Here is a 27,820-nt window from a genome sequence, read left to right on the forward strand (position 1 = left end):
AGATGTATAGGATTTCTCAAAATGTGTGACTGTATATCTCCGAGTCTCTGTTTAGCTCATGCTGCCAATCACTATACAGCATCTGTCCTTGCATTTGGACAAGGTATGTGCAGTATAGACGACCATGCAATTATTCAGACATCTGGGGATCCGTCAGAATATGTGTGTCTCTGCAGTCTGTTCAGACCTCCTGCTGCCATGTTTGGCTATTCCTTATATTACAACCACACGTCTTATCGCTCACAAACATGAACCAGGCACAATTTAGAGTTAAAACACATTGTCTTTTGCGCCAGTGACCTGGCTTGTATGAAATGAACGATGACTGCTGCATCACGCAGAGCTACTAAGCGAGGCAATAGGACTGCTCCCTCCTCTCAAATGGAGCAGTTTTAATGGAAGTTAGTGACGTGGCACCTGACATCATCCAGGCTCAGGACGGTTCCCTGGTCGTTGTTGTTATTGTGTTTGTGCTTCTTGTTGGAGCAGCTACACAACTTGTGCTTCACCACCTGAGAGGATGGAAACAAAGTCACTGGTTAAATATACATCGATCAGCCAAAACATTAAAACCACTGACAGGTAGGTGAATAACACTGCTTATCTCGTTACAATGGCACCTGTCAAGGGGTGTGATATATTAGGCAGCAATGAACAGTCAGTTCTTGAAGTTGATGTGTTGGAAGCAGGAAAAATCGGCAAGCGTAAGGATCTGAATGACTTTGACAGGGCCAAATTGTGATGGCTAGATGACTGGGTCAGAGCATCTCCAAAACGTCAGGTCTTGTGGGGTGTTCCCAGTTTGTAATGGTCATTACCTACCAATAGTGGCCCAAGGAAGGACAACCGGTAAACAGGCGACAGGGTCATGGGTCCCCAAGGCACATTGATGAGCGTGGGGAGCAAACACTAGCCCATCTGGTCCGATCCCGCACAAGAGCTAATGTAGTTCAAATTGCTGAAAAAGTTAATGCTGGCTATGATAGAGACAGGGGTCACAGCTTGCTGTGTATGGGGCTGCGTAGCCGCATACCGGTCAGAGTGCTCATGATGTTACAATGCTGCAGTTTCATTTAGCAGACACTTTTATCCAAAGCAACGTATATCTGAGAGTTAATACAACACAAGCAAGGATATCTAGTCAGGAGACAACAACGCAAGCAAGTGCCAAAAAAACTAGGTTCAAGTCCAATAGGACATAGGTGTCAACAGGCAGTGCACAAAGGCAATGCATAGGGAGCATAGACTGAGTGTAGACCCGAATGAGGGAGTTCAGATAGGCGGGAGCCGTTTTAGTTGCTGTTTTGTAAGCGAGCATTGAGGTTTTGAATTCTATGTGCGCAACTACTGGGACCTAGTGGAGGGATATGAACAGCGGAATGACATGTGCTGTTTTGGGTTGGTTTAAGACCAGACACACCACCGCATTCTGGATCATTTGCAGAGGTTTGAAAGTGCATGCGGGCAGCACGGTGGCGCAGTGGTTAGCGTAGCTGCCTCACGGCAAGAAGGTCCTGGGTTCGAGCCCCAGGGTAGTCCAACCTAGGTGGGTCATCCCAGGTCGTCCTCTGTGTGGAGTTTGTATGTTCTCCCTGTGTCTGCGTGGGTTTCCTCCAGGGACTCCGGTTTCTTCCCACAGTCTAAAGACATGTAAGTCAGGTGAATTGACCGTACTAAATTGTCCCTAGGAATTAATGTGTGTGTGTGTGTGTGTGTGTGTGTGTGTGTGTGTGTGTGTGTGTGTGTGTGTGTGTGTGTGTGTGTGTGTTGGCGTGTGTTGGCCGGCCCTGTGATGGACTGGTAGCCTGTCCAGGGTGTCTCCCCGCCTGCCGCCCAATGACTGCTGGAATAGGCTCCAGCATCCCGGTGAACCTGAGAGCAGGATAAGCGGTTAAGATAATGGATGGATGGATGGATGAAAGTGCATGCAGGCAGACCTGCCATTAAGGAGTTGCAGTAGTCAATGCATGATATTACAAGAGCCTGTACCAGAAGTTGTGCTGCATGCTCAGACAGGTAGGGTGTAATTTTCTTGATGTTGTACAGGGCAAATTGGTATGACCGAGCAATCAAAGCCACATGAACCTTAAAGGTTAGTTGGTCATCAATCATGACACCCAGGTTTCGGGCAGACTTGAGTTGGGTTGACCCGAGCTGGATATTCATCTGTTGTAAGGATGGACTGGCTGGGATAACAAGGAGCTCAGTCTTAGATGGGTTAAGCTGAAGGTGGCATTCTTTCATCCATGCAGAAAATCAGCGAGGCATGACGATATCTGTGCCGAGACTGTGAGGTCATTAGGCGGGATGATAGGAAGAGCTGGGTATCGTCAGCATAGCAATGGTATGAGAAACCATGGGAGCAGATGATTGCACCAAGTGAGATGGTGTATGTTGAGAAGAGGAGGGGACTGAGCACTGACCTTTCAGGCACCCCTGTGGATAAGCCGTGCGGTTTGGACACTTCTCCCCTCCAAGATACTCTAAAAGATCTCGCTGAGAGGTAGGACATGAACCAGCGGAGGACAGATCCTGAGATACCAAGCTCAGTGAGTGTGGAGAGGAGGAATTGGTGGTTAACCATGTCAAAGGCAGCTGACAGATCTAGCAGCAATAAAGCTGAGGACTGACCAGCAGCTCTAGCCGGTGACCCCTGTCCACTGCCAAAAGCACCTTCAATGGGTACGTGAGCATCAGAACTGGACCATGGAGCAACAGAAGAAGGTGGCCTGGTCTGGTGAATCAAATCTTCTTTTACATCATGTGGACATCCAGGTGCATATGTGTCATTTACTGAGGGAAGAGATGGCACCAGGAGAAGAAGGCAAACCAGTGGAGGCAGTGCGATGCTCTGGGCAATGTTCTGCTGAGAAACCTTGGGTCCTGGCATTCGTGTGGATGTTACTTTGACACGTACCACCTACTTAAACATCATTGCAGACCAGGTACACCCCTTCATGGCAATGGTATTCCCTGATGGCATTGATCTCATGTAGATTTAATGCATTGGGTGATCAGTGTATGTATGTATGTATATATATAGCAGTTTTTTTTTGGAAACCGTCAATGGTATTAATAAAAGTGCTCAACAAATGAGAAGCAGAATGGGAAAGGGAAGGGAAAATAGGAATATCTATATATCTATATCTATATACACACACACACACACACACACACACACACACACACACACACACACACACACACACACACACACACACACATATGATGGACAACCTCACCTGTTTGCCTATAATGGATTCAGTCTCTGCTTTTTGGGGATTTTATTGTGGCAGACATCAGTGAGCAACATAATACAACTTAAACGAGAATGACAGAAAGACAACATACAGGGAACTAGCACCAGAGTGACTGCTATTCACATGGAATATGATTACACATACATCCCAACACATTCCTGAAGAAATCTCACCTCGTAGATGTAGTCAAAAAGCTCCAGAATAGTAAGTATACTTGCTCCTATAAAAAGTCCCATCTGACCACCGATATCGCCTGCAATTGAAAAAAACACAACCGTAATTTACCCATTCAAATACAAACTTGTATTTTTGGCATGAAAGCACCATTTCCCATCACCATAGCCGTACCTAGAAGTCCAGCTACTTCGTAAGCTTTTTTTTGCTCGATAGTCTCATAATTGAGGGCCTCAAAGAAGATGTCTAAAACCAGGATGTTCTCACTGTAGAGAGAAAAACAATACCGAGCACAAACGGCATAAAATTTAATGTAATATCCCATTTTGGGCCTGTTATGGAATTATGAAGTATTTTAAATGTATTTTGTGATAATGTGTACTTAGCAATAACTTAAACTAGATGGACGACAATGTCAGAAAGATAACAGTATGGTGTGTTTCCTTCCATTATGAAGACTCACGCAATATACTTCTCAGATTTGTTGTATTTCTTGGCAAGATACTTAGCAGAGGCCTTGCTGGGGATCTTGACAAAGGACAGCTCTTTGGTGTATCTGGTCACATTGCATGGTGTCTCACACACACAGAAGTCATTGTCTCTCTCTACCAGATAGTCTGAGGGCAGCAAACAACAGCACAGCAGAAGGCCTGTGAGTGATTGACGTCATGAGTTGTGTGTGTGTGTGTGTGTGTGTGTGTGTGTGTGTGTGTGTGTGTGTGTGTGTGTGTGTGTGTGTGTGTGTGTGTGTGTGTACCAGGTTTTACTACTCTAATGGGGACCAAATGTTCCCAATCAGGATGAAAAAACCTGAAACTACCTACTTTTTGGGGACATTTTATGAGTCCCCACGTGGAAATGGTCTATTTTAGGGTTAGGACTTGGGTTTAGGGTTAAGGTTAGGATTAGGATTAGGTTGAGGTTAGGCATGTAGTTATGATGGTTAAGGTTAGGGTTAAGGGCTAGGGAATGAATAATGATAATGATAATTATTACACTTATATAGTGCTTTTCTAGACACCCAAAGGGCTTCACGTTGAAGGGGGTAACTCACCTCAACCACCACCAATGTGTAGCACCCACCTTAGTGATGCACGGCAGCCATTTTGCACTAGAACGCTCACCACACATCAGCTTGAGGTGGAGAGGGAGAAATCATTGAGCCAATTACATGGAGGGATGATTAGGAGGCCAGATGGAGAGAGCCAGGTTGGGAATTTTGCCAGGACACCAGGGAACCCCCTACTCTTTGCGCTAAGTGCCATGGGATCTTTAATGACTACAGTGAGTCAGGACCTTGGTCTAACATCTCATCTGAAGGACGGTATCTCGTACATACAGCACAGTGTTCACATCACTGCACTTGGATTTGATATTTGTTGTTTTTATTGGGACCAGGGGGAAGACTGCCCCCTACTGGCCCACCAACACCACATCCTGCAGTAACTCATTTTCCTGGGAGGTCTCCCATCCAAGTACTAGCCAAGCTCACATCTGCTTAGCTTCTGTCATTTGGCAGAGCCAGGGTACATGTTGTGTTGGTATGGCTGCCGCCAACATATATGTATGTATGACTATATGAATTTAGTAAATGAGGGGTCCCCACAAGTATAGGGTGACATGGTGTGTGTTTTAACATAATATTCAGAAGGCCTTTTACATACCAAGAGCTGGATCGGCACAGGCTTTGTACAGCTCAGGGGTGCAGTACGGTGCATCACCTGCACATTGACAGCAACAGATAAAGTGACAAGCACAACCCATGAGAGAAATGCACCATATCTTCTTGTTTGCCCAGTTTAAGTGAAGCAACTTTTCGCCTGTTCAACGGCGGAGGCACGGACAGTGTCCTACCGGGCATGTGCACCATGCGACAGTTACAGTTGTCCACTAGGTAGCGTGTTTCACAGTCGATACGACAGGCGGTGATGCTGTAGCTCTCAAAGAAGTCGGAGTCCATCGGAGTCACCTTACAGTCACCCCAGGGTGGGGGGAGGTATATCAGCTGGGGCAGAAACACACCATACATCATGTTTCGACAAATACACTGATTTTGTTTTTCACTTAATTTTGTAATAACTCTGCTAATACTTTTGAGTAAAAAAATAAATAAATATAATAACAATAAAATAATAAAAATAATATAATATAATAATACAAATAATATGATAATAAAAGAATACAAATAACTTTCCTAATGGCACTGATAATATCTATGAAAATTACTACTTACCAGTAATACTAGAACTTTCACTAATATTATTGCTTATCCTCACTCAAATAATGATAAAGAAAAACATGACTTATATTCAAAACTGTTGGAATATCAAGAAGGGTTAAGCATTGTGAAAAAAATGAACAAAAGCAACAAAGATGAAAAAAATCAGAACTTGTAAAATTTTATCAAATATGACTGCATGTATAACATAGGCTACTTAAAGAGGTGATTTGATGTGTCTGTTTATTTCAAATGATCTTTGACCTATACTTGTGTCACACAGTCTGTAAAGGTGGATCAAAAATTCCTTCTGAAATATTAATATTCATACCCTCTGCTCCTGACAGGACACAAATGTCTGGAACCCAGGTGCAACACCGAAACCCAGCTGGTCAATAAAGGAAGGCTCATCCTGGCTGTGGATCTGAACTTTGACCCCAGCTTCAAACGAAGTCTCATCTGCGAAGATAAGAGGTTGGGGGTAGGTCCAACATATATCTATAACCTGTGTTACTGCATGAATGAATCCAGCAATCGGTAACAAAAACCAGATGTGACAGGGTGTGTGTGTGTGTGTGTGTGTGTGTGTGTGTGTGTGTGTGTGTGTGTGTGTGTGTGTGTGTGCTTGGTAATGTTGGCAGCAGAGTGAGACATTAACTGTGGCTGGGACACACACACACACACACACACACACAAAAACATAAATATACACATATTCACTCACGATGATACTTATTAATGCACATAGACCAACACACGCACGTGCACGCATGCACACACCCGCCCACCCCCCCCCACACACACACACACAAACACATGCACACATTCACTCACAACGATACTTGTGAATGCAGATAACACACACACTTAAATAAACACATATTCACTCATGACTTATGAATGCACATAGAGCAACACACGCGCACACACACGCACGCACACATGCACACACATGCGCACACATATATAAATATATTCACTCATAATGATACTACTAAGAGATCAACACACATACACACACACACACACACACACACACACACACACACACACACACACATATACACACAGAATAGACACACTGAAACATGTTAAACGAGAGAGTGGGTATTGGTGAACAGTGAAAGGGACAGAGAAGAAGACAGACAGACAGACAGACAGACAGACAGACAGACAGACAGACAGACAGACAGACAGACAGACAGACAGACAGACAGACAGACAGACAGACAGACAGAGGGGCCAATATTAGTTCTGTTGGCCAGTGACTGAATGAGTTGAATTTGATTCCCCTCACCTGTCTCCCCCCAGACAGGGAGGTATTCATCCTGCTGAATATCCAGCATGAGCTCCAATCCATTACCCATCCCTCCCTTGGTGGTGATGAGTGGCTGGCGTCCGTTACCCCCCGCATTAAAGGTGTAACACTTCCCATAGCGCGTGAAGACCTGCGAGACACATTTGAACACCTTTCACTTGGGGTTCCAGTCAGTACCGGGATGACTGCCATACTTCTTAACACTACTTGAACACTAGGGGACAGTGTGAGTCTGTGCTTAGGTGTGAGTGTTTGTGTGTAAGCGAGAGTGTTTGTGACTAACAGAGAAAAACAGAGAGTAGGAGAAAGGAATAGATAGAGAGGACGAGAGGGATGAGAGGGATTTGGAGCGAGCAAGTGTAAGCGGGTATTCCCCTGTGATTTGGGTTGCACAGTAAAATCAGTGAGGTGATGAAGACTGGCAGGATGGTGGTTTTAACATTACCTCGCATACTTTTTTTTATTGCAATTATAATGGACCTGATGTTACCATGGAGACCAGGCATCCCAGCCAAGAAGAAGACTGCCTTAATTTTTAAGGAAACGCCGAGGCACAGATATGCACCAGACTCACACGAAGCCCAGCTGGCAAGTTTAAACAGCCGCAGCCAGACCTTTGTAATTGGTATTTAGGGAAATGTCTCAATATTGATCTCTCATCGACGAACGAGTCATATTTCACCTCGCCGTTTAGTGCTGCTGTGTGAGCCACGTAACCCCTGCCGTGAGATTGAGCGAGGGTGGGAGAGGAAAGAGCAAAGATGGAGAGCAGGGATGCAAAGTGAAAGAGACAGAGAGAGAGAGATGGAGCGAGAGAGAGGAAGAGAGAGAGAGAGCTGGAGAGACAGACAGACATAAAGACAGAGAGAGGGAGAGAGAGAGAGCTGGAGAGAGACAGACAGACAGAAAGAGAGAAAGAGAGAGGGAGAGAGAGAGAGAGAGAGAGAGAGAGAGAGAGAGAGAGAGAGAGAGAGAGAGAGAGAGAGAGAGAGAGAGAGAGAGAGAGAGAGAGAGAGTCATGCTGCTGAAGCAGGCCATTGCTCAGCATTATGGCACAACATGACATATCTGTGATAAGAAGGAACGAACCAACCAAATAACTGTTGACAGAGTTTGGGTCTTGCCAAGGGCAGTCACACATTCCTGCCATCCATCTATCACATACAGTGAGTTAGAGGTTGCTGAACAAAGGAGCAGACATCTGAGTTCACTCTATAACAGTAGGATTGACTTGTGGTGTACTATAAAGCAAGGCAAAGGAAAGATCCGGAATCAGGAACACCTTCTTTGTCATTTCATTTCATGTACTTCTGAACATGAAATGGAACTAAATATCATTTCCCCAGCCCACAGCAGTGCAAAGCAAAGACAAAAACACATATCCAAAAACTACAAGAACTTCAAGAACACACATATCCAAACTAACACATGTATCCAAAAAAAAAAAACTCGCTGTCCAAGGGAACAAACACCAGCCAGCAAGACTGTTGGAACTGCCAGTCTGCATAGGCTAGCAGTTAGCTTAGCCTGCCCCGCTTCCGTGTCCTGTCAGAACACCCCAGTTGCTTCCTCCTCGGGCACAGCTCCAGGCAGGGCCGTGGTCCCTGGACCCACAGGATGCAGCAGACCAGGCTCCCCCAGCCAGACACCCTCAACACACCTCCTCCCACTCCACACGACGACACCAAAAACAAAACAGTCAACACCAGGTGAGGCCGCCGCCAGACCGTCCTCGGGATTATCGGAAGTGCTGGTCTGCATGGGCTAGCAGTTAGCTTAGCCTGCCCCGCTTCCCGTCAGACCGTCCTCGGAGTTACCTCTTGGAGCACAGCTCCAGGCAGGGCTGTGGTCCCTGGGCCCACAGGATGCAGCAGACCAAGCTCTCCCAGCCTATCTAGCACCAGCTCTCCCAGCCATCAAACGAAGACAAAACTTAAACGCAGACGTGGACGAAGACACTGCATGGACGGCACTGGGTGAGGCCGCCGCAAATGGAATTCGCATCGCCATCTTCCCACCCCGGAAGCGGGTTTGCACAGTGCTGTTGCAAAAAGCCCTAATGCAACATGTTAGAGGCATTGACTTATTCTCTCTATTGTTTTTCTCTCGTTAAACGCCAAGGAAAACGTGCCATTTTGATGCAGCGGGAGATATTAATTACACAGCATGCACTTTGGCCAGTCTCCGTTTTTTTTGTCTATGCTTTGTTGTCCTCAGTAATTAACTGTGATATTGTGGCGGACACCAGGGGTTATGCCTCTCACCCAGCAGGACTGTGAGCTGGGGGCGTGGTTTACGTTCCCGGGCTCGCCGGTGCAGGGTTGTTCCTGCTGCAGTTGGTTTTTGGATTTGAGGAATAAACATCAAACTCGCCTTGGTCTCCTGTGTTTTTCCTCATTCCTGCCACATTGGTGACCCCGAATTGAACATGTTCGGAGCAGAAGATGTGTGTGAATCCACTTCGGCCACGCCGCCCCAACTCTCACAGCCGGCCGTTCTCGCCGCGGCTGTGTAACTCCCAGAGTTCCGGCAGAGTGACTCGGCCTCGTGGTTCCAGCATGTCGAGGGGCTGTTCCACCTGCGTGGAAACTCCGCGGATGACTCCAGATACTATTTGGTCGGGCCAAGCAGCTGTTGCGCGCCCCTCCGCAACACGATAAATACGTCGCCCTCAAACATCTTCTGCTCCGGAGGTACAGCCTATCTGCCGCAGAGAGGGCAGATAGAATCCTTTCCATATCCGGTTTGGGCGACGGAACGGCTGTGGATCTCATGGACAATATGCTGTCGCTGCTAGGCTCAGACGAAGGTAGGTTCCTTTTCCCGCACGTTTTCCTGCGCCAGCTCCCGTCTCCTGTGCGCGCGGCTTTGGCTAACTCCCCGTGTCTGGCCGCTGGGGACTGCCGAGGTTTGGCTGAGGAGGCCGATCGGGTCCTGCTGGCTACCAGACGGTTCTCTGTGCAGAGTGTGGCATCGGAGCCTCTGCAGCCGACGTCGGAGGACGCGGACCCGGCAGTGGTGGCTGGAGTGACTGCCCGGAGACGGCGCGGGAGAGGCCTCTGTTTCTTCCACCAGCGGTTCGGCGGCAAAGCGAGGCGCTGCGTCCCTCCGTGCACGTTTGAGGCGGCGGGAAACTCCAGGGCCAGCGCTCAGTAGCAGCTGTGGGCGCTGGCGGACGTAGTGAGCTGCTCTTCATTAAGGACACGATGTCAGGAAGACGGTTTCTCGTGGACTCAGGCTCGCAAAAGAGCCTACTCCCTCCTGCTAAGACAGACAGGTCGGCCGAAGGCGGCGGCCCACAGTTAAGTGCAGCTTACGGTTCGTCCATTGCGACGTTTGGCACAAGGTTGGTGACTTGTTTGTTTCCACGGGCGCCATTTTGAGTGGGACTTTGTAGTGGCCGCCATTACTGTTCCTGCGCGGATTTTCTGTGTGCTAATGGTCTGCTGGTTGATGTTGCAAACCGCCGTTTAATTGCTGCTGTGTCTTTCGCCACTGTTCCGTGCGAGACAGGGGGAGCCGGGCCGTTAACACACGCTAACTTTTTAGCATTAGGGGATGTTTTTCAGCGTTTGCTGGCGGATTTTCCATCGGTGACTACGCCTGCCTTTTCCACCGCGGTTACTAAACACGGGGTAGAACATTTCATTCCCACTCTGGGACCGCTAGGTTTTGCGCGCGCGCGGCGCCTCGACGCGGTAAAATTGGCTATAGCTAAGGAGGAGTTTGCCATCATGGAGCGTCTGGGTATAGTGAGGCGTTCCAACAGCCCGTGGGCCTCGCCACTTCACATGGTGCCCAAGGCGGATGGGTCGTGGCGGCCTTGCGGCGATTTTCGCCGCCTGAACAACGTCACCGCCAATGACCGCTATCCTATCCCACACATACAGGACTCTTCCATGCGCCTGGCAGGTACCACTATTTTCTCTAAGGTGGACCTGGTGCGCGGCTATCATCAGGTTCCCGTGCGCGCAGAGGACGTGCCCAAGACCGCAGTGATCACCCCGTTTGGGCTTTTTGAGTTCATGCGCGTGCCTTTTGGCTTGAAGGGGGCAGCGCAAACCTTTCAGAGGCTGATGGACTCGGTGTTGCGTGACCTTGCTTTCGTGTTCGTTTATCTCGACGACATATTAGTGGCCAGTCCGTCAGCTGAAGAGCACCTGGCGCACCTGAAACAGGTTTTCCGTCGTCTGGACGAACACGGCCTGATAGTCAACCCGGCCAAGTGTCAGTTTGGACTGCCGGTGATGGACTTCTTGGGTCACCGCATTTCGCCGCAAGGCGCGGTCCCGTTGCCTTCTAAGGTGCAAGCGGTGGCGGAATTTCCCCGCCCAGTCTCTGTTAAGGCATTGCAGGAATTCTTGGGCATGGTGAATTTCTATAACCGTTTCCTCCCTCGCACTGCCCACCTCCTTCAGCCACTTTACGAAGCCCTGCGGCTTAAGAAGGCTAACGACCCTGTCGACTGGACTCCCAAACAGGTCCAGGCCTTTGACGGAGCTAAGTACGCCCTGGCTAACGCTGCCCTCCTCGCCCATCCCACACCCACGGCGTCCATAGCTTTAACAACCGATGCGTCTGACATAGCCGTGGGGGCTGTGGTTGAACAGCGTGTGGCGAATGCGTGGCAGCCACTCGCATTTTTTAGCCGCAAACTGCGAGATAGCGAGCGCAAGTACAGCGTTTTGACCGGGAGTTGCTGGTACTGCACCTTGCAACCCGGCATTTCCGCTTCCTGCTGGAGGGTCGCCCATTCACGGCTTATGTGGATCATAAGCCGCTGACTTTTGCCATGTCCAAGGTGACTGAGCCGTGGTCTGCTCGTCAACAGCGCCACCTAGCGGCGATCTCCGAGTTCACAACGTCTGTCGCGTGTGCTTGTGTGTCCTGTGCACCTCGGTGTGGATTTCTCCGCTATGGCTGCCGACCAGCCCAGCGACCCGGACGTCCTTGCCCTTAGGTCAACGCGTACCGGTCTCAAGCTAGAGGAGGCTGTGATGCAGGAAGGGAGTCCTGCCCTCCTCTGCGATGTCTCCACCGGCCGTCCCCGCCCCGTTGTTCCAGTGGCCTGGCGCCGTCGAGTTTTCAATTCGATTCACTCCCTCTCGCACCCTGGAGTTCGGGCGTCGGTGAAGTTGGTCGGCTCCAAATTCGTCTGGCCTGGCCTCCGCAAGGACGTCAAGGGGTGGGCAGCCGCATGTGTAGCGTGCCAGCGCCCTAAGGTCCACCAGCACACTAAATCGCCCCTCGAACCGTTTCCGATCCCGGCCAGATGTTTCGACCACGTGCATGTGGACCTGGTGGGCCCTCTACCTTCTTCACAGGGTTTTACGCACCTGCTCACAATGGTAGATTGGACCACCAGGTGGCCAGAGGCTGTCCCTCTGTCCTCCACAACATCCTCGGATGTTGCACGCGCTTTTCTTTCCTCCTGGGTCGCCCGTTTCGTCACTCCGTCAGATATCACCTCAGACAGGGGCCCCCAGTTCGTGTCAGAGCTCTGGTCGACACTTGCGCGATCCTTGGGTGTGCAGGTACACCGCACTACCGCGTATCACCCTCAGGCTAACGGGTTGTGTGAACGTTTTCACCGGTCGCTCAAGGCAGCGCTGCGCTCTCGGATGGTAACTGGGTGGATCGTTTACCTTGGGTTATGCTCGGGTTGCGTTCAGCTCCTAAGGAGGACCTCGACGCGTCACCCGCTGAGCTGGTGCTCGGTCAGCCGCTCCGCGTCCCTGGGGAATTTTTGCCTGGGAGTTCCGCTCCTCGACCCCGTCTGGCCGTTTATCCTTTTTTGTCCGACAGCACTCGGGTTCCAGGCCCCGTTCACCACTGTTTTCCGCGGTCGTTCGTGCCTGCGGAGCTCATGTCGGCTCGTTTTGTTTTTGTACGACATGATGCTCGCCGCTCGCCCCTCCAATCCCCATACGATGGCCCATTTCGGGTTCTTGACGGGTCCTAAGGGTTTTGTGCTAGATATGGGTGGGCGTAGGGAGCGTGTCACGCTTGATAGGCTTAAACCGGCGCACAGGGTGGCAGGTGAAGTTGTGTTTCCGGCCCAGGTTCCCCGTCGGGGTCATCCTCCTTCCAGGACCCCGGCAGTGTCTTCACGGGTTCCGCGTTCTGCTTCTCAGCCGGCTTTGGACTGTGTTTCACCTACTGTTTCGGCTGAGGCGACGGCGCAGCCGTTATGGCAGGTTGCTTAAGCCTCCAGTGAGACACTAATTTTCTTTCCAGGAGTCCCTTCTGGGTGTTCGGGGGGGGGGGGGCTGTGTGGCGGACACTAGGGGCTACGCCTCTCACCCAGCAGGACTGTGAGCTGGGGGCGTGGTTTACATTCCCGGGCTCGCCGGTGCAGGGTTGTTCCTGCTGCAGTTGGTTTTGGAGTTGAGGAATAAACATCAAACTCGCTTTGGTCTCCTGTGTTTTTCCTCATTCCTGCCACAATATTTTTGTTTTTACATCCCACTTCACACCCGTGCACTTTGACTGTCTAACAGTAGACTCAGCATGGCGCTCCTCGATGGCTTACACAGAGAACATTAAATCAATGTACATCTCTGCCCACTGGCGGCAAGTATCTCAGGATTTATTTATGAATAAAGGACTGCATGCGTGAAGTCATATGGTGCCTGCGCTACCATATGAATAAATTAATCATCGCATGAATGTTGAATCTATGAGCGTGTGATCTTGGCCAGCATTTTGATCAATAAATGGATGCAGAGGCACACTTGTTATTATTTGCTATGTCTCTCGGAGCAGATTGTCGAATGTGTCGTGACAGCGACAGTAAGACAAATAATGTCAAACATGGGAGACGGTAAAGTTGCTATACTGAATGCACAGCTGCATTTACCCGCATAAATAAACTGCAGGCTCTTACGCAGCAGACTTCATATGGACCATGGTGGACTACTACAGTGTTATGATAACAGTCCTATATAGAGAGACAGCAGGATGAGTTTGCTTTCATAGGGAAATACAGCATACAGCTCCCTCCAACACATCTTCCTACAACGGAAATTGATAAATGGACTTGGGGGAAAAAAAGGAATGAATCCTGTACACCCTCCAGAGGATTACATTTACTGTTTTGTGGACTTGCGTTTACACAGAACATTTTTTGAAGCTCGGTGATCAATACGTTTGCCACTCTGACACAATCTTCCAGCCATTGAAAATCGCTCGGCAGTTCTCTCAGACTCACTGCAGCTCTCCGTCTTACATGCACACACACACACACACACACACGCACGAACACACACACACGCATGCACACGCAGACATGCATGGGCACACGCACACACATGCACACGTGCGCGTAACAGGCAACATGTAAAAGGGAGATTTCGAACTCTCACAGAGGTTTCCCTGCTTTCTCTCAGTCTGCGAGCTGCAGAGAGCTGTCTCGGCAGGGTAAGTGCAGTCCATTATCACTCTGTTGTTTTATGTGAATGTTTTTAAAGACCTTTTAAAGTAGTCCCTCTAAAACACGGACGCTTTCTCTTTCTCAGTTAAACAGCCATCACTGGGAGCCTGCTATTTAAATGCAAGAGCAACCAACCAGCATCCTACAGTGACCCCCCAACTACTACACCTCATTTAATCTGTTTTTTTTTTGCATTCGGCGCTATATACCCCTTGGTGCAGCTGTTATAGTTTGATTTGACTTCACCCAGAAAGTCCGGGGACATCTTTTCCCTCACACACATTAATACATACATGAAAGGAAAGTGTACCCAGACTAATTCTGTCAGCCGGTCCGAGGCCCACTTGCATAAAGAATCAGCTTGTCCGCTGTGTGTGTTCACACCACAGAGAAAGGCCAAACCACATGCAGAGGAAGCCATCTCCTGCAGTCGGCTCCTGCGAGGGAGATGGATTACACTTTAAACTCTTGGTGATGGGCGATCTCAGCATCCAATCACTCAAGTAAGCCCAAAGCCAAAAGTAAGTCAGAAATAGACGCATCACTCCTCGTCGCACAACCTTTTCCACCTCTGCTGAGTTATGGATGAGTCACTATATCATGCTGAGGGACACAGGGAAGAACAAAGAGCCATCCCAAACTGGATTTTAACCTCAACCAGTGGGAAAATGGTGTCAGGGTGCGTGTGTTTGTGCATGTGCGTATTTGTGTCTGCATCTGTGGATGTATGGGTGTGCATGCATGCGTGTTTGCAAATTAATGATGGCGAGACATGGAAACGTAAAAAAAGGGTCTTTGAAATAATCTCAAGCAGTAGTTCGGTGTTGTCAGAAGACGAGCAAACGAGTAAATGGAGTCAGACTCGAGGCCCCTTAGGGATGCAGGATGAGGATAAAGATAAGGAAGGCTGCCATGCAGTGACTCTGCCCTTAATGAGCGCGCTGCAGGCCACTCTGCACGGTCAAAACATAACCGAGATACCAACTGCCGGGAGATCAGCTATACCTTTATAATAGAAATGGTCAGGGCAGTGAAAAATGGCAAGTGACTTCAGAAGTCAGACATCACTGGGTATCCGGGTAGCATAGCGGTCTATTCCGTTGCCTACCAACACGGGGATTGCCGGTTCGAATCCCCGTGTTACCTCCGGCTTGGTCAGGCGTCCCTACAGACACACTTGGCCATGACTGGGGAGCCGGATGTGGGTATGTGTCCTGGTCGCTGCACTAGCGCCTCGTCTGGTCGGTCGGGGTGCCTGTTCGGCGGGGAGGGGGAACTGGGGGGAATAGCGTGATCCTCCCACGTGCTACGTCCCCCTGGTCAAACTGCTCACTGTCAGGTGAAAAGGAGCGGCTGGTGACTCCACATGAATCGGAGGAGGCATGTGGTAGTCTGCAGCCCTCCCCGGATCAGCAGAGGGGGTGGAGCAGTGACCGGGGCAGCTCGGAAGAGTTGGGTAATTGGCCAAGTACAATAGGGGAGAAAAAAGAGCGGGAAAAAAGAAGTCAGACATCATTTTGTTTTTTTAGCATGGCTACATTGAACTTTCACACGGGAAACTCGAACCTCCTTACTCACTGTTTTTCCAGTTCATGATAGTGTTACTATTACTGCACCCATGATAGCTACTGTTCATTTCCCCATATTTTTCCACGTAGTTATTTGCGACTACATTTTGTCCCAGGTCTAAAAAATAATACCTAATTATATGGCTGGAATACCTGGTAGAATAGATAACCGGTTGCCCCGCTACCTTATAGAGCCATAATGATGCCTGGCAGCCACATTACTTCAGGGGGGGTCAAAGTCAGTGTATGGAAGTAGAATAAATCATGAACATAAAGACTGTCAGGTCCTCCGTGTCGGCCGTGTGATGGCACTTCGAGGCATTGGAGACTACCTAATGATCAGTTAATGGTCTGGGGCAGCAAATTCACCAGCAACATTCGATTGTTATCCAACTTTTCTGCCGCCATCTGCTCGCCGAGGTAGTCGTTAAGAAAACTAGTGGATTTAATATGAAGTCAACTCAGGTGCTGAAAATGGGAGTTTTGGGCTGGCTAAATGTTATCGGTGGGAAATCTTTAAGGTTCCCCGCTGCTTTCATGGCTGACGTGCTATAAAACTCCTCCTGTTGTGGTGGTGGGGGCATCGTTTTATCCATTAGGTTTTGGATTTTATCTACTTGATCCCACACAATGAAAATTCTTCCCAATCCTACAGTAACATCCCCTCTATCCTCCCTGCTCTGCATCACTCCTCCCTTCTTTCCTTGTCTCCTCTGAATGATGATGCTCTAGTCAGCGAGGACTGCTGCACTACCCCTCCAACCCCCCCCCCCCACCGCTCCGTTTGATGAATATTTCACAGGCCAGTAGAGACAGTCCTCCTTTCTCATCCCCTCCCCAGACATCGGCAGGGCTCTCCTATCACCTTCGGAGACGATAGCGTCATAGCACCGGATGAGGGACGCCGCCAGAGAATGAGTGGGAGGTGGGCGGGGATGGGGGGTGGGGTGGGGGGGGGGTCATGGCATATGAAAGAAAATGGAGGTGTGCGCATTCCCTTAAAGTTACAGGTGCCTCACAGCGCTACTTCTGATCTGAACACGACACTTCGCCAACCTTTGGCAGCGGGGTCGTACCCAGAATAACACAGGGCTTGTTAAAATGGAGGTTACACCGGGGGAAGGCTTTCTGAGGTAAAGCCAAAACACCCGGGAGATCAGGAATCAGGAACATTTTGTCATTTCATTTCATTTCATTTCATGTACTTGCGAATATGAAATGAAATGAAATATCATTTTCCCCCAGCCCACAGCAGTGCAACACAAAGACAAAAAACCATATCCAAAAATTATAAGAACGCATATATCAAACTAAAGAATAAAAAAAAAAATGTCCAAGAGAACAAACGCAGGATGACTGTCGGAACTGCTGGTCTGCGTGGCTAGCAGTTAGCTTAGCCTGCCCCGCTTCCTCGTCCTGTCAGACCGCCCTCGGTGTTACCTCTTCGGGCGCAGCTCCGAGTAGGGTCGTGGTCCCTGGGCCCACAGGACGCAGCAGATCAGGCTCCCCCAGCTGATCCAGCGCCAGCTCTCCCAGCCATCAAACGAAGACACAAACTTAGAGGCAGACGTGGACAAGAACACTGCATGGATGCTACTGGGTGAGGCCGCCGCAAACGTTAAGTTCGAGCCGCCATCCTCCCACACTGGGAGCGGATGATGGGTTGGAGTGGGTGAGTGGGGGGCAACTTGGAGTGTAAGGGCTGATGAAATGGTTGTGTTATTATGATATTGTGAAGGTGGATTTTTTTTAAAGCAACATGCAAGCCCCAAAGCAGATAATGTTCACTTTATATTGGCACATGAGGCAATTCATTTCCCTGCACAATGCTGTGGCAAGGCTGCATCTAAAATAAAAAGAATCCTTCCCAAAGGGGAAAATAAATAAAACAACAGAGGATTCATAACAAAACAATGAAACCCCTTAATTGAGGGGAGGCAGCCCAGTCTGCGGGCCTGTCTCTAAGGACGACAAATTGTTTAAATGTGATCCCTGGTCTCCATGGTAGACTGGCCTGAAATAAAGTGGCACTGAACACACACATAACAGCCACATAATGACCCTGTAAAAACCCTTCTAACACCTATGTATATGCATCTCTTGCTTACCAAAATGGAGAGAGGAAGAAAACCGTGTTGCAAGTCTTCCTCACCAAGCAGCGGTTGAGAATCATTAGTTTTAAAGCTGTCCCTATGAAAAAAAAGTGAGGGCTCTAATGGATTTTTGGAATTTATAAGCATATTGATTGCTGCCCTATACGCTCAGTCAGAGCTAGACACTTTTCTGTGGAATCGCTCTCATTAAGCAGGTACCCTTTAACCCCCCCCCCTCCAATGGAGCAAAATTAAAATTGAGATATGTGGCAAATAAGCTGCTCAGGGGACCAAGCCATTTGCTATCAGCCATTTATTCACAGTAATTATACACTACCAATAGCGATGTTAGTTGCTTGCAACCAACAATAATATAGAAGGGTGATTATAGTGGGGCATCCGGGTGGCGTGGCGGTCTTTTCCGTTGCCTACCAACATGGGGATCGCCAGTTCAAATCCCCGTGTTACTTCTGGCTTGGTCGGGCATCCCTACAGACACAATTGGCCAGATGTGTCCTGGCCGCTGCACTAGCGCCTCCTCTGGTCGGTCAAGGCGCCTGTTCAGGGGGGAGGGGGAACTGGGAGGAATAGCGTGATCCTCCCACGTGCCACGTCCCTCTGGCAAAACTCCTCACTGTCAGGTGAAAAGAAGCGGCTGGCGACTCCACATGTATCGGAGGAGGCATGTGGTAGCAAGCAGTTCTGCAGGTGGTAGTCGGAAGAGGGGGGTGGAGCAGCGACTGGGACGGCTCAGAAGAGCTGGGTAATTGGCCGGATACAATTGGGGAGAAAAAAAAGGTGTGTGGGGTGGGGTGGGACGGTAATTATGGAGCTCCGCCCCACCCTTTTCTCCTGCACAATTAGTCCCATTGACTCTATATAAACATGATCCACAGTTCATAGAGAGAGTAAAACCGCTGCTTGTAGACATTCCCAAATCTCAATCTTCACCATCGCCTACAAATCTCCAGCTGGTGGTGCAGGGGCCATATGCATATCCCACGCTTTCAGTTGTGAAAGACACGCCAGGTGGAGAAGCCATCATGGGAGCTATCTGTGTTAACTCCTGCGTGCATTGCCGTCTCCCTGTGCACAGTCGAGTAAACACTGAGGGATGAACAGCCCCAGGCCAAGTCAATGGGGCAAAACGGAGGTAATTGTATAGGCTGCCATAGCGGAGCACTATTTTTCTAGTGACAGAGACAGTCTCAGCGGGGCCGGTCTACAAGATTAATTCATACTGCTCCGGCGAGAAAAGAAGCCTCATTTCTTACTTAACCTCGCTTAATCTCAATGTCAGGTTTTTAAGAGGATGCGAAAAAGGTTTGTCTGAGCTGCGGGCGATAAGACAAGGAAGACAGCAGATTTATTGTACATCCATCCCACGGGAAGAGGAAACAAAAGAAGCTAGTCGAGCATTAGAAGTTCAAATCTGCAGCAGTCCGCCTGCCAAGCATGCAAACAAACAAAACTCTGTAATGGCACCCTCATAATGACGGAGCATTTGATGGTTATTTTGTTTCCAGAGTCTGATGATTGTTTTCCTGTCTGACTACCACCTCCTACCCTGCTGTGACCAAAATGAGAGATTAGCTGTGCCAGAATTCCTCATAATACCCCATAAAAGGTTGTGATATACTTATTTTCATCCAAAGATCAGTTTGTTTGTGTGTGTGTGTGTGTGTGTGTGTGTGTGTGTGTGTGTGTGTGTGTGTGTGTGTGTGTGTGTGTGTGTGTGTGTGTGTGTGTGTGTGTGTGTGTGTGTGTGTCAGTACTCAGGGGCACTAAACATCAAAACATCAAAAACTGGCAGAAAACAATACACAAAGATATCTCCGCTAGTCTTCCATCTTAAGGACACATAGGCACAAGCACGTACAGCTCAACTGTCCTCAGTCTCTGCTCCATGAACACTGTAGGTACACTTTTAAACACTGATACAAGTCAAGCCAAGTCAATTTTATTTGTATAGCCCAATATCACAAATTACAAATTTGCCTCAGTGGGCTTTACAGTAACACAACATCCCGTCCTTAGACCCTCACATTGGATAAGGAACAACTTCCTAAAAAAAAACGAAAACAACCTTTAACAGGGAGAAAAAATAGGAAGAAACCTCAGGGAGAGCAACAAAGACATATAATGTGCAATGGATGTTGTGTTTACACAATTTACAGAATACAACACTAAAAGAGGGTAACAGAATTATAATGGAATTATAAAATGTATGAAGAATATGATGAGGAAGATGCCAAGCCATGTCCTGGCGCCACCTGAACAGCCTAGGACCCGAGCCACGCGACCACCATCACCATGGAGACCTGACAGGAGGACAGACTACACATGCACACAGGGGAGATACATCCCAGTTCACTAGCAGACATACAGAGGTATGAAAAGACACATTACACATAGTCCAGAGACTGGATTACTGTGCACAAATCTACCATCACCGGGTCCGGGGTGGTGTAGCGGTCTAAGCATCGGCTTTGTGTCGATGCAGTTCCCCACTGGGGATTGGGGTTCGCGCCTCGGTCTCGTCAGATCCGACTATGGCCGGACTCGATGAAGCAGCAATAATTGGCAACGCTGTCCTCGGGAGGGGGGCGGAGTCGGCTTGTGTTCGTCACATGAATGCGTCTGTGTGTGTGTGGGGGGGAAAAAGCAGTGGTTCGGCCTGGATTCGCCTTGTCACGGAGGTGGCGAGGCGTCTCCTTCGAGACTGCCGGCCGGAGAGATGCAGCTGGCGAACGCATGCAGTATGAGAGTGGGTGTTTGAATTAAAATAGGGATCAATTGGCCACTAAATTGGGAGAAAAAAGGGAAAAATCAGAAATACATTTATATAAAAAAAAACAAATCTACCATCATCAGTAGGCCTCTCAGCCCACCGCACCTCTTTGTTACACACACGCACGAAAACACACACACACGCACACACACACAAACACACACACTCACACATGATACTTCAACAAAACGAAAATTAATTCAGGTTGTGTATGTTAACATGCCAGTGTGCGTGTTTGTGTGTATGTTTACCTGTGTGTGTACTTGTGTGTGAATGTGGGCAGATTTAAATCAATAACGTCTTCAGATGCTTGAAATGGTGTTTCACTTTTTATTGCTTCATGGCTGGATGGCTTTAATGACTTTTTGTATTATGGCACATGACCTAAATCAGTGTTTCTCAACCGGGGGTCCGCGGACCCCTAGTGGTCAGTGGTGTAATTGCAAGGGGTTCGTGAAAATAAAATATCTTTAAAAAAAAGATCTTATGACATTTATAGAAATAGGATTATTTTACTCAAATGTGACTGAGACCTTTATCTACCTAGACTATAAAGGGTAACAGGACTTTTTTCTCTAATTACATCTGTTTCACAAGTGTAATCTATTGTATTTCAATAAGAGATCTCGCTCCCGTTTGCATTGTTAAAAGTTACTGCATAAAAATTCTGTTGTTACATATATCTGAAAGTTACTTAATACATATTCTGTTTTGTTACATATATCTGAAAGTTACTGCATAAGAATTCTGTTTTGTTAACTATATCTAAGTTACAACTGAAAGCTCTTATTTTTGCCCCAAAGAGTGAATAAATGCTATAATGCAATTTAAAATGCAGTTTCTACTGTTTCTATCAAATTGCAACCCCCCTCCCCCAAAATCAGGTGGAGGGGTCCTCAGGGTAGATCAAAAATACGCAGGGGGTCCAGGACCCCAAAAAGGTTGAGAACCACTGACCTAAATAAGTGGAATCAAACCCAATTCATAATCCATCGCCACTTGTGATGTTTTGTGTTGCTAAAGTGAAGCAGGGCCATTGAGCTCCTATTGTATGCTGTAAAAGCAACAAAATGAGCATTTTACATGAAGGAATGCTGCTGTGCATGCTTTACAACACTGAGAGAGAGAGTTCCCTGGGAAGATGGTCCCATTAATAAGTCACGCATAGTAAGTACAATGGAGAAGTGAACAGAATGTACATGGACATATGGTAATATGTCAAGGAGTAATAGTAGAGACATGCCAAGATGCTCAATGGAGATACACGGATGGATGCATAAAATGACATATACAGCATCGAAAGCTCACGCGCATACACACACACACACACACACACACACACACACACACACACACACACACACACACACACACACACACACACACACACACACACACACACACACACACACAGTTGCATCTGAAAGTAACAGACGTATTTCAGGAAACACTCTGTGATTCAACATCTGAGTGGCTGTAATGAAGCAGTCAAGCCCCTTGGAAGTATGAGTTGGGTCCAGCCTATACAGTAGATCTGCCCTGGGCAGCAGGCTGGCAGTTACTGCAGCCAGCCCAGAGCTTTACGGGCCAATTCAATCGCCAGGGACTGCATCCTGGAGGAGCAGGAGGAGGAAGCCGTCACCCTCATTAATAAGAAAACATCAAAGACAGATCGAGTCTATGCCGGGGCACACACTCCTGCAGGAGAACAGCACCCTCCATCTCTGCAGCTGACAAATTCCTCTTTTATCAAATGTATTTTATTTTGCTATTCCCTAAATACCACCCACAGACAAGCAAGGTGGGATGTGCCTCAATTAATGAACACATTCATTATAGGGATTCGGGTTTTCTTTTTTTTGATGTAGTTTGTAGGACGGGGAAAACTGTCAGAGGCAGAAAAAGCCCCTAAAGCTCTTCCCCCAGAGTGAGCGTCTTTGGTGTGACAAATTTCACGCTCTGCTGAGAGAAATCCGCTGAAGCCTTAGATTTCCCAGGCTGTGGCATGCTGTCACCGAGCACCTACAGATTATTGCTTCCCCAGATATAGTACACATAAGCAACTTCAACTTCCAAAGCCTTGGGTTTACCTGCTGTCGATACATGTCCCAATCTTAAAGCCTATCCACTTTCAAAGAATGATGCTGAGTAGCAAGATAAGAAATAAGTCGAGCACGCTGGTCAACGTTTCATTATTTTGTTTGACTGAATCCATCTAGCACAGTACACACAACTGCAATATCCCAGTCAGACTACATAAAAAACCCTAAGCCAAAATAGATGAATGGTTAAGTGAGTAGGCAGCACTCATTACTTTGAGCTAATATAATACTGTAGTTACAGTGGCAATAAAACAAAATTAAACTTCATATGAAATAAAGTATGTCTGACATTCAGGTCAGGTGAATCCGACATACTAAATTGCCCTTAGGTATGAATGTGTGTGTGTGTGTGTGTGTGTGTGTGTGTGTGTGTGTGTGTGTGTGTGTGTGTGTGTGTGTGTGTGTGTGTGTGTTGTGTGTGTGTGTGTGTGTCAGCCCTGTGTGATGGCCTGGCGGCCTGTCCACGGTGTCTCCCCGCCTGCCGCCCAATAACCGGTGGATAAAATAAAATCTCCCTCTTATCCTTTTTCGGGTGAGTCTTCCTCAGGCTCGGGTCCTCTACCAGAGGCCTGTGAGTTTGAGGGTTCTGTGCAGTATCTTAGCTGGTTCTAGGACCACACTGTTCTGGACAGAGACCTCAGATGTTGTTCCTGGAATCTGGTGGAGCCACTCTCTCCGTTTGAGGTCACAGCCCCTAATGCTCCTATTATCACTGGGACTACTGTGGATTTCACCTTCCACATCTGATCTAGTTCTTCCTTCAACCCTTAGTATTTTTCTAGCTTCTCATGCTCTTTCTTCCTGATGTTGCTGTTGCTTGAGATTGTTTCTTCTGTTCTGTCCTTCTGTTCCTTGTCGACCACCAAAACCATCAAGATATTTCCGAACCAGAAGCCATGGCTGGACAGGAATGTGTGGTCTCTGCTCAGGGCTCGAGATGCTGCCTTCAGGACAGGTGACATGCTGGCCTACAAAAATGCCCGGAGGGACTTGCAGAAGGGCATTAGAGAGGCTAAACGCAGGTACAAGCAGCACATTGAGGGGCACTTCACACACAACAACAACCCCTGGAGCAAGTGGAGAGGTATTAAAAACATAACAGATTACAAATGCAGCACCCCACACATCACCCATGACAGCACACTACCCAACATGCTTAACCAGTTCTTTGCACACTTTGAAATGCAGAACAGCAGAGTGAGGGCCCAAATGACCCTGCCCAAGGAAGAGCATGCACTCGTCCTACAGCACCATCAGGTGAAGTCCACTCTGAGAAGAATCAATATCTCCAAAGTGGCAGGACAAGAAAGAGTGTCGGGCTGCACACTGAAGACATGCGCTGACCAACTAACAGGGGTGTTCACCGACATCTTCAACCTCTCCTTACAACAGGCTGTAGTCCCCACCTGCCTTAAATCCACCACCATTGTATCTGTACCCAAGAAGACAGCAGTCAACTGCCTCAATGACCATCACCCAGTTGCCAAGACCCCAGTTATTATGAAGTGCTTTGAGAGGATTTTACTCTCTCACATCAAGGACATCATCCCCACAGATCTGTACAGCCACCAATTTGCCTATCGGGGGAACAGATCTACAGAGGACACAGTCTCAATTACACTTCATACAGCCCTGTCCCACCTGGAGCATCCAAACACATATGCCAGGATGCTTTTTATTGACTTCAGCTCCGCTTTCAATACAATAATCCCCCATAAACTGGTACACAAACTCAGCAATGTAGGATTAACCACCTCACTCTGTTCATGGATTATGGACTTTCTCACTCACAGACCACAAAATGTCAGGATAGGTAACCATACATCTTCAACCCTCACCCTGAACACAGGTGTGCTGCAGGGCTGTGTGCTCAGTCCAGCCCTCTTCACCCTTTCCACCCACAATTGTACCCCCATTCACTCCTCCAACACTATAGTGAAGTTTGCTGATGATACCACTATAGTGGGACTCATAGCCAACAACGAGGAGATACACTACAGAGAAGAGGTCCAACATCTGGCTGGGTGGTGTTCAGACAATAACCCGGTCCTGCACACCAGTAAAACAAAGGAGATCATTGTGGACTTTAGGAGATCCAGGAAGACCACCCCACCCCCACTGCACATAAATGGTGAAGAGGTGCATATTGTGGATAACATCAAATTCCTGGGAATCCACATAACTAAAGAACTCACATGGTCACTCAACACCTCCCACCTGGTGAAGAAAGCACAACAGAGACTTTTCTTCCTCAGGAAACTTAAACAAACCAGTCTCCCCTCTCAGCTGCTGGTCAACTTTTACAGAAGCTCTATAAAAGCATCCTCTGTCAACATGTCACAGTGTGGTATGCCAGTTGCACAGCAGAGAATAGGAAGGACTTGGCCCAGGTGGTAAAGACAGCACAGAGGATTGTGGGAGCTGTGCTCCCGGACCTGGATGCTGTGTATGCTGTCCGCCTATAGTGGAAAGCCAGCAACATCAGCAAAGACACAACACACCCAGGCCACTGTCTGTTTGTTCCCTTGCCATTGGGGAAAAGATACCGCACCATCAAAACCCGGACAAACACGCAAAGGTACAACTTCTTCCCCAGAGCTGTAGCCTCCATTGCCCCCCCCCCACACACACACACCTGCCTATAGCTGCTGAGGACTAACTGCTACTAAAGCCGCTGCAATATGAACTATGTGCAATAATCCCATGCACTATTTTGAACTTTAAAAGCTGCTGCCATCTTTTATTGTCTCATTATCATTTTTTGCTATCTCACTTATTTTTTTACTACCTCATTTGTTTATACTAAATGTTGTTTGTCCTTGCTTTTATCTTGGGGTTTTTTTTTTAAATCATTTACCTCATCTAGTGCTGCTCGTCTGAGAGTCACCAAATATAATTTCGTTGTGTGCACAATGACAATAAAGTATCTTATCTTATCTATACAATGTCTGGTCAGATAGCCAGCATCTGCTTGTCATTCTGGAACTTCACAGTGGGAAATCATTAAGCCCCACAGGATCTAAGCTTTGTAATTCTCAACCACCTTTGGCGGTGTCTCCCATTTGGACTTAAAGTACAGATGTTCCTGTACACTATCCCAGCCACTTGGTTATGCCTTTCAATGTATGCTTCCCCAGCTAGCATTTTACACCCTGCTACTAAGTGCTGGACTGTCTCAGGGGCATCTTTGCACAGCCTGCATCTTGTGTCTTGTCTGTTGTATTAGACCCCTGCCTCAACCGATCTGGTGCTTAGTGCCTGTTCTTGAGCTGCTATGATCAGAGCCCCTGTGCTGTCCCTTCAGTCCCACCTTTTCAAGCCACTGGTAGGATTTCTCAATATCAGCCATATCTTCTATCTGTCAATGGTACATCCCATGGAGGGGCTTAGTCTTCCATGATACCTCCTCGTCGCCTTCCTCCCCACTCTATGTCTTCTGCTGCCTGAACTACTCACTCAGCAGTTTGTCCCGGGGGGGCTTTTTCTGATGTACTCACGGATGTTCCTTGTTTCATTCTGGATAGTGACTCTGAAACTCACTAACCCTCGGCCCCCATCTTTTCGATTATCATACAGTCTCAGGTTACTGGACTTCGGGTGCAACCCTCCATGCATTGTGAGGAGTTTCCATGTCCTGATATCTGTGGCCTTTACCTCCTCCTTTTGCCAGCTTAATATTCCAGCTGAGTATCTGATGACTGGTAGGGCATATGTGTTGATGGCTTGGATCTTACTCTTCCCATTGAACTGGCTCCTCAGGACCTGCCTCACTCTATGGAGGTATTTGGCTGTAGCTGGCCTCCTTGCTGCCTCCTCATGGTTTGGTTTCCATCTGCCTGTGGAATACCCAATAACTTGTAACTGTCCTTTATGTCTGTTATCCTGTCATATGGTAGCTCAACCCCTTCAGTCCTCACCACCTTTCCTCTTTTGGCCACCATTCAACTGCACTTTTCTAGTCCGGATGACATCTTGATGTCATCGTTGTAGATCCTGGTGTGGTGGATCAGCGAGTCAATGTCTCACTCATACAGCTTGATGTCATCCATATATAGGAGGTAACTCCTATACATGGTAACTCCACTTCTGAATCTGTATCCATACCCACTCTTTGCAATGATCTGACTGAGGGGGTTCAGGCCTATGCAGAACAGCAGCGGGGACAGTGATTCCAATAGTCAACCAATAGTCTTTGCTAAGGACCTTGATTTGTAGACTCGGGTATGCAACTGCTTGGTTGGAACAAAGACCTGCACCCACACCGGCCCTTTCTGGATCATGTTGCCCATTCCTGCGGGTTGTTTTAGGAACAGGCCATTTACTCTTTTGGCTTCTACTTCTCTAGTGTAAGTCTTCAGCCTGGCCGCCAGAGCTGTGAGCATTTGTTTGGCAGTTTCCAGGGCCTCGAATATGGACATCTTGCTGTACTTCATCAACCAGAGCCTGTCTTTCATCAGACCTTTCTGCACCTCTGTTAACTGGCGAACATCTCTCTGTTCTTCTTTGATCCTGGCTTCCAGCCTTCTCTTCCATGGAGGGTACTGTTGGTGACCTGTGTCTTAATCCTGTACCCATGCATATATGAATTAATTTCTAGTCCTGTCTGTTGCAGGTTTTCTATCAAGTTAAATAATACAAGAGGTCTGTAGAGCTCTATCTAAGAATATGAAGGGCCCATCAAGCTTTCACTGAACTCTAGCTCAGGGCATGATTTAAATATGTTAGTAGATCTGTATGAGGAACCACGTGTGCACATGCAGAAAACATTATTAAGGTGCAAGACAAAAATTGCAAAACTAGTAGATTCTGTATGCTCAGTAAGTTACCCCTTAAATATATCTTTACATCTAAAGTGGCAGGACAA

At 47.9% G+C, this 27,820-nt stretch overlaps 1 protein-coding gene across 1 annotated transcript in view; it reads right to left on the minus strand.

Moving 5' to 3' along the window:
• Window positions 1–392: 392 nt before the first annotated feature.
• LOC130107351 (acid-sensing ion channel 1A-like) overlaps window positions 393–27,820 on the minus strand; it is an 80,460-nt gene continuing 53,032 nt past the window's right edge. Inside the window, exons 3-10 of the mRNA XM_056273901.1 lie at window positions 6,950–7,100; window positions 5,984–6,111; window positions 5,289–5,439; window positions 5,099–5,155; window positions 3,898–4,051; window positions 3,609–3,700; window positions 3,434–3,513; window positions 393–512 (exon numbers count right to left, since the gene is read on the minus strand). Coding sequence (XP_056129876.1) covers window positions 393–512; window positions 3,434–3,513; window positions 3,609–3,700; window positions 3,898–4,051; window positions 5,099–5,155; window positions 5,289–5,439; window positions 5,984–6,111; window positions 6,950–7,100 — 933 coding nt within the window. The remainder of the gene's footprint in view (window positions 513–3,433; window positions 3,514–3,608; window positions 3,701–3,897; window positions 4,052–5,098; window positions 5,156–5,288; window positions 5,440–5,983; window positions 6,112–6,949; window positions 7,101–27,820) is intronic.

Source organism: Lampris incognitus, chromosome 2 (genome assembly GCF_029633865.1).
Source record: "Lampris incognitus isolate fLamInc1 chromosome 2, fLamInc1.hap2, whole genome shotgun sequence".
Classification (NCBI taxonomy): domain Eukaryota; kingdom Metazoa; phylum Chordata; class Actinopteri; order Lampriformes; family Lampridae; genus Lampris; species Lampris incognitus.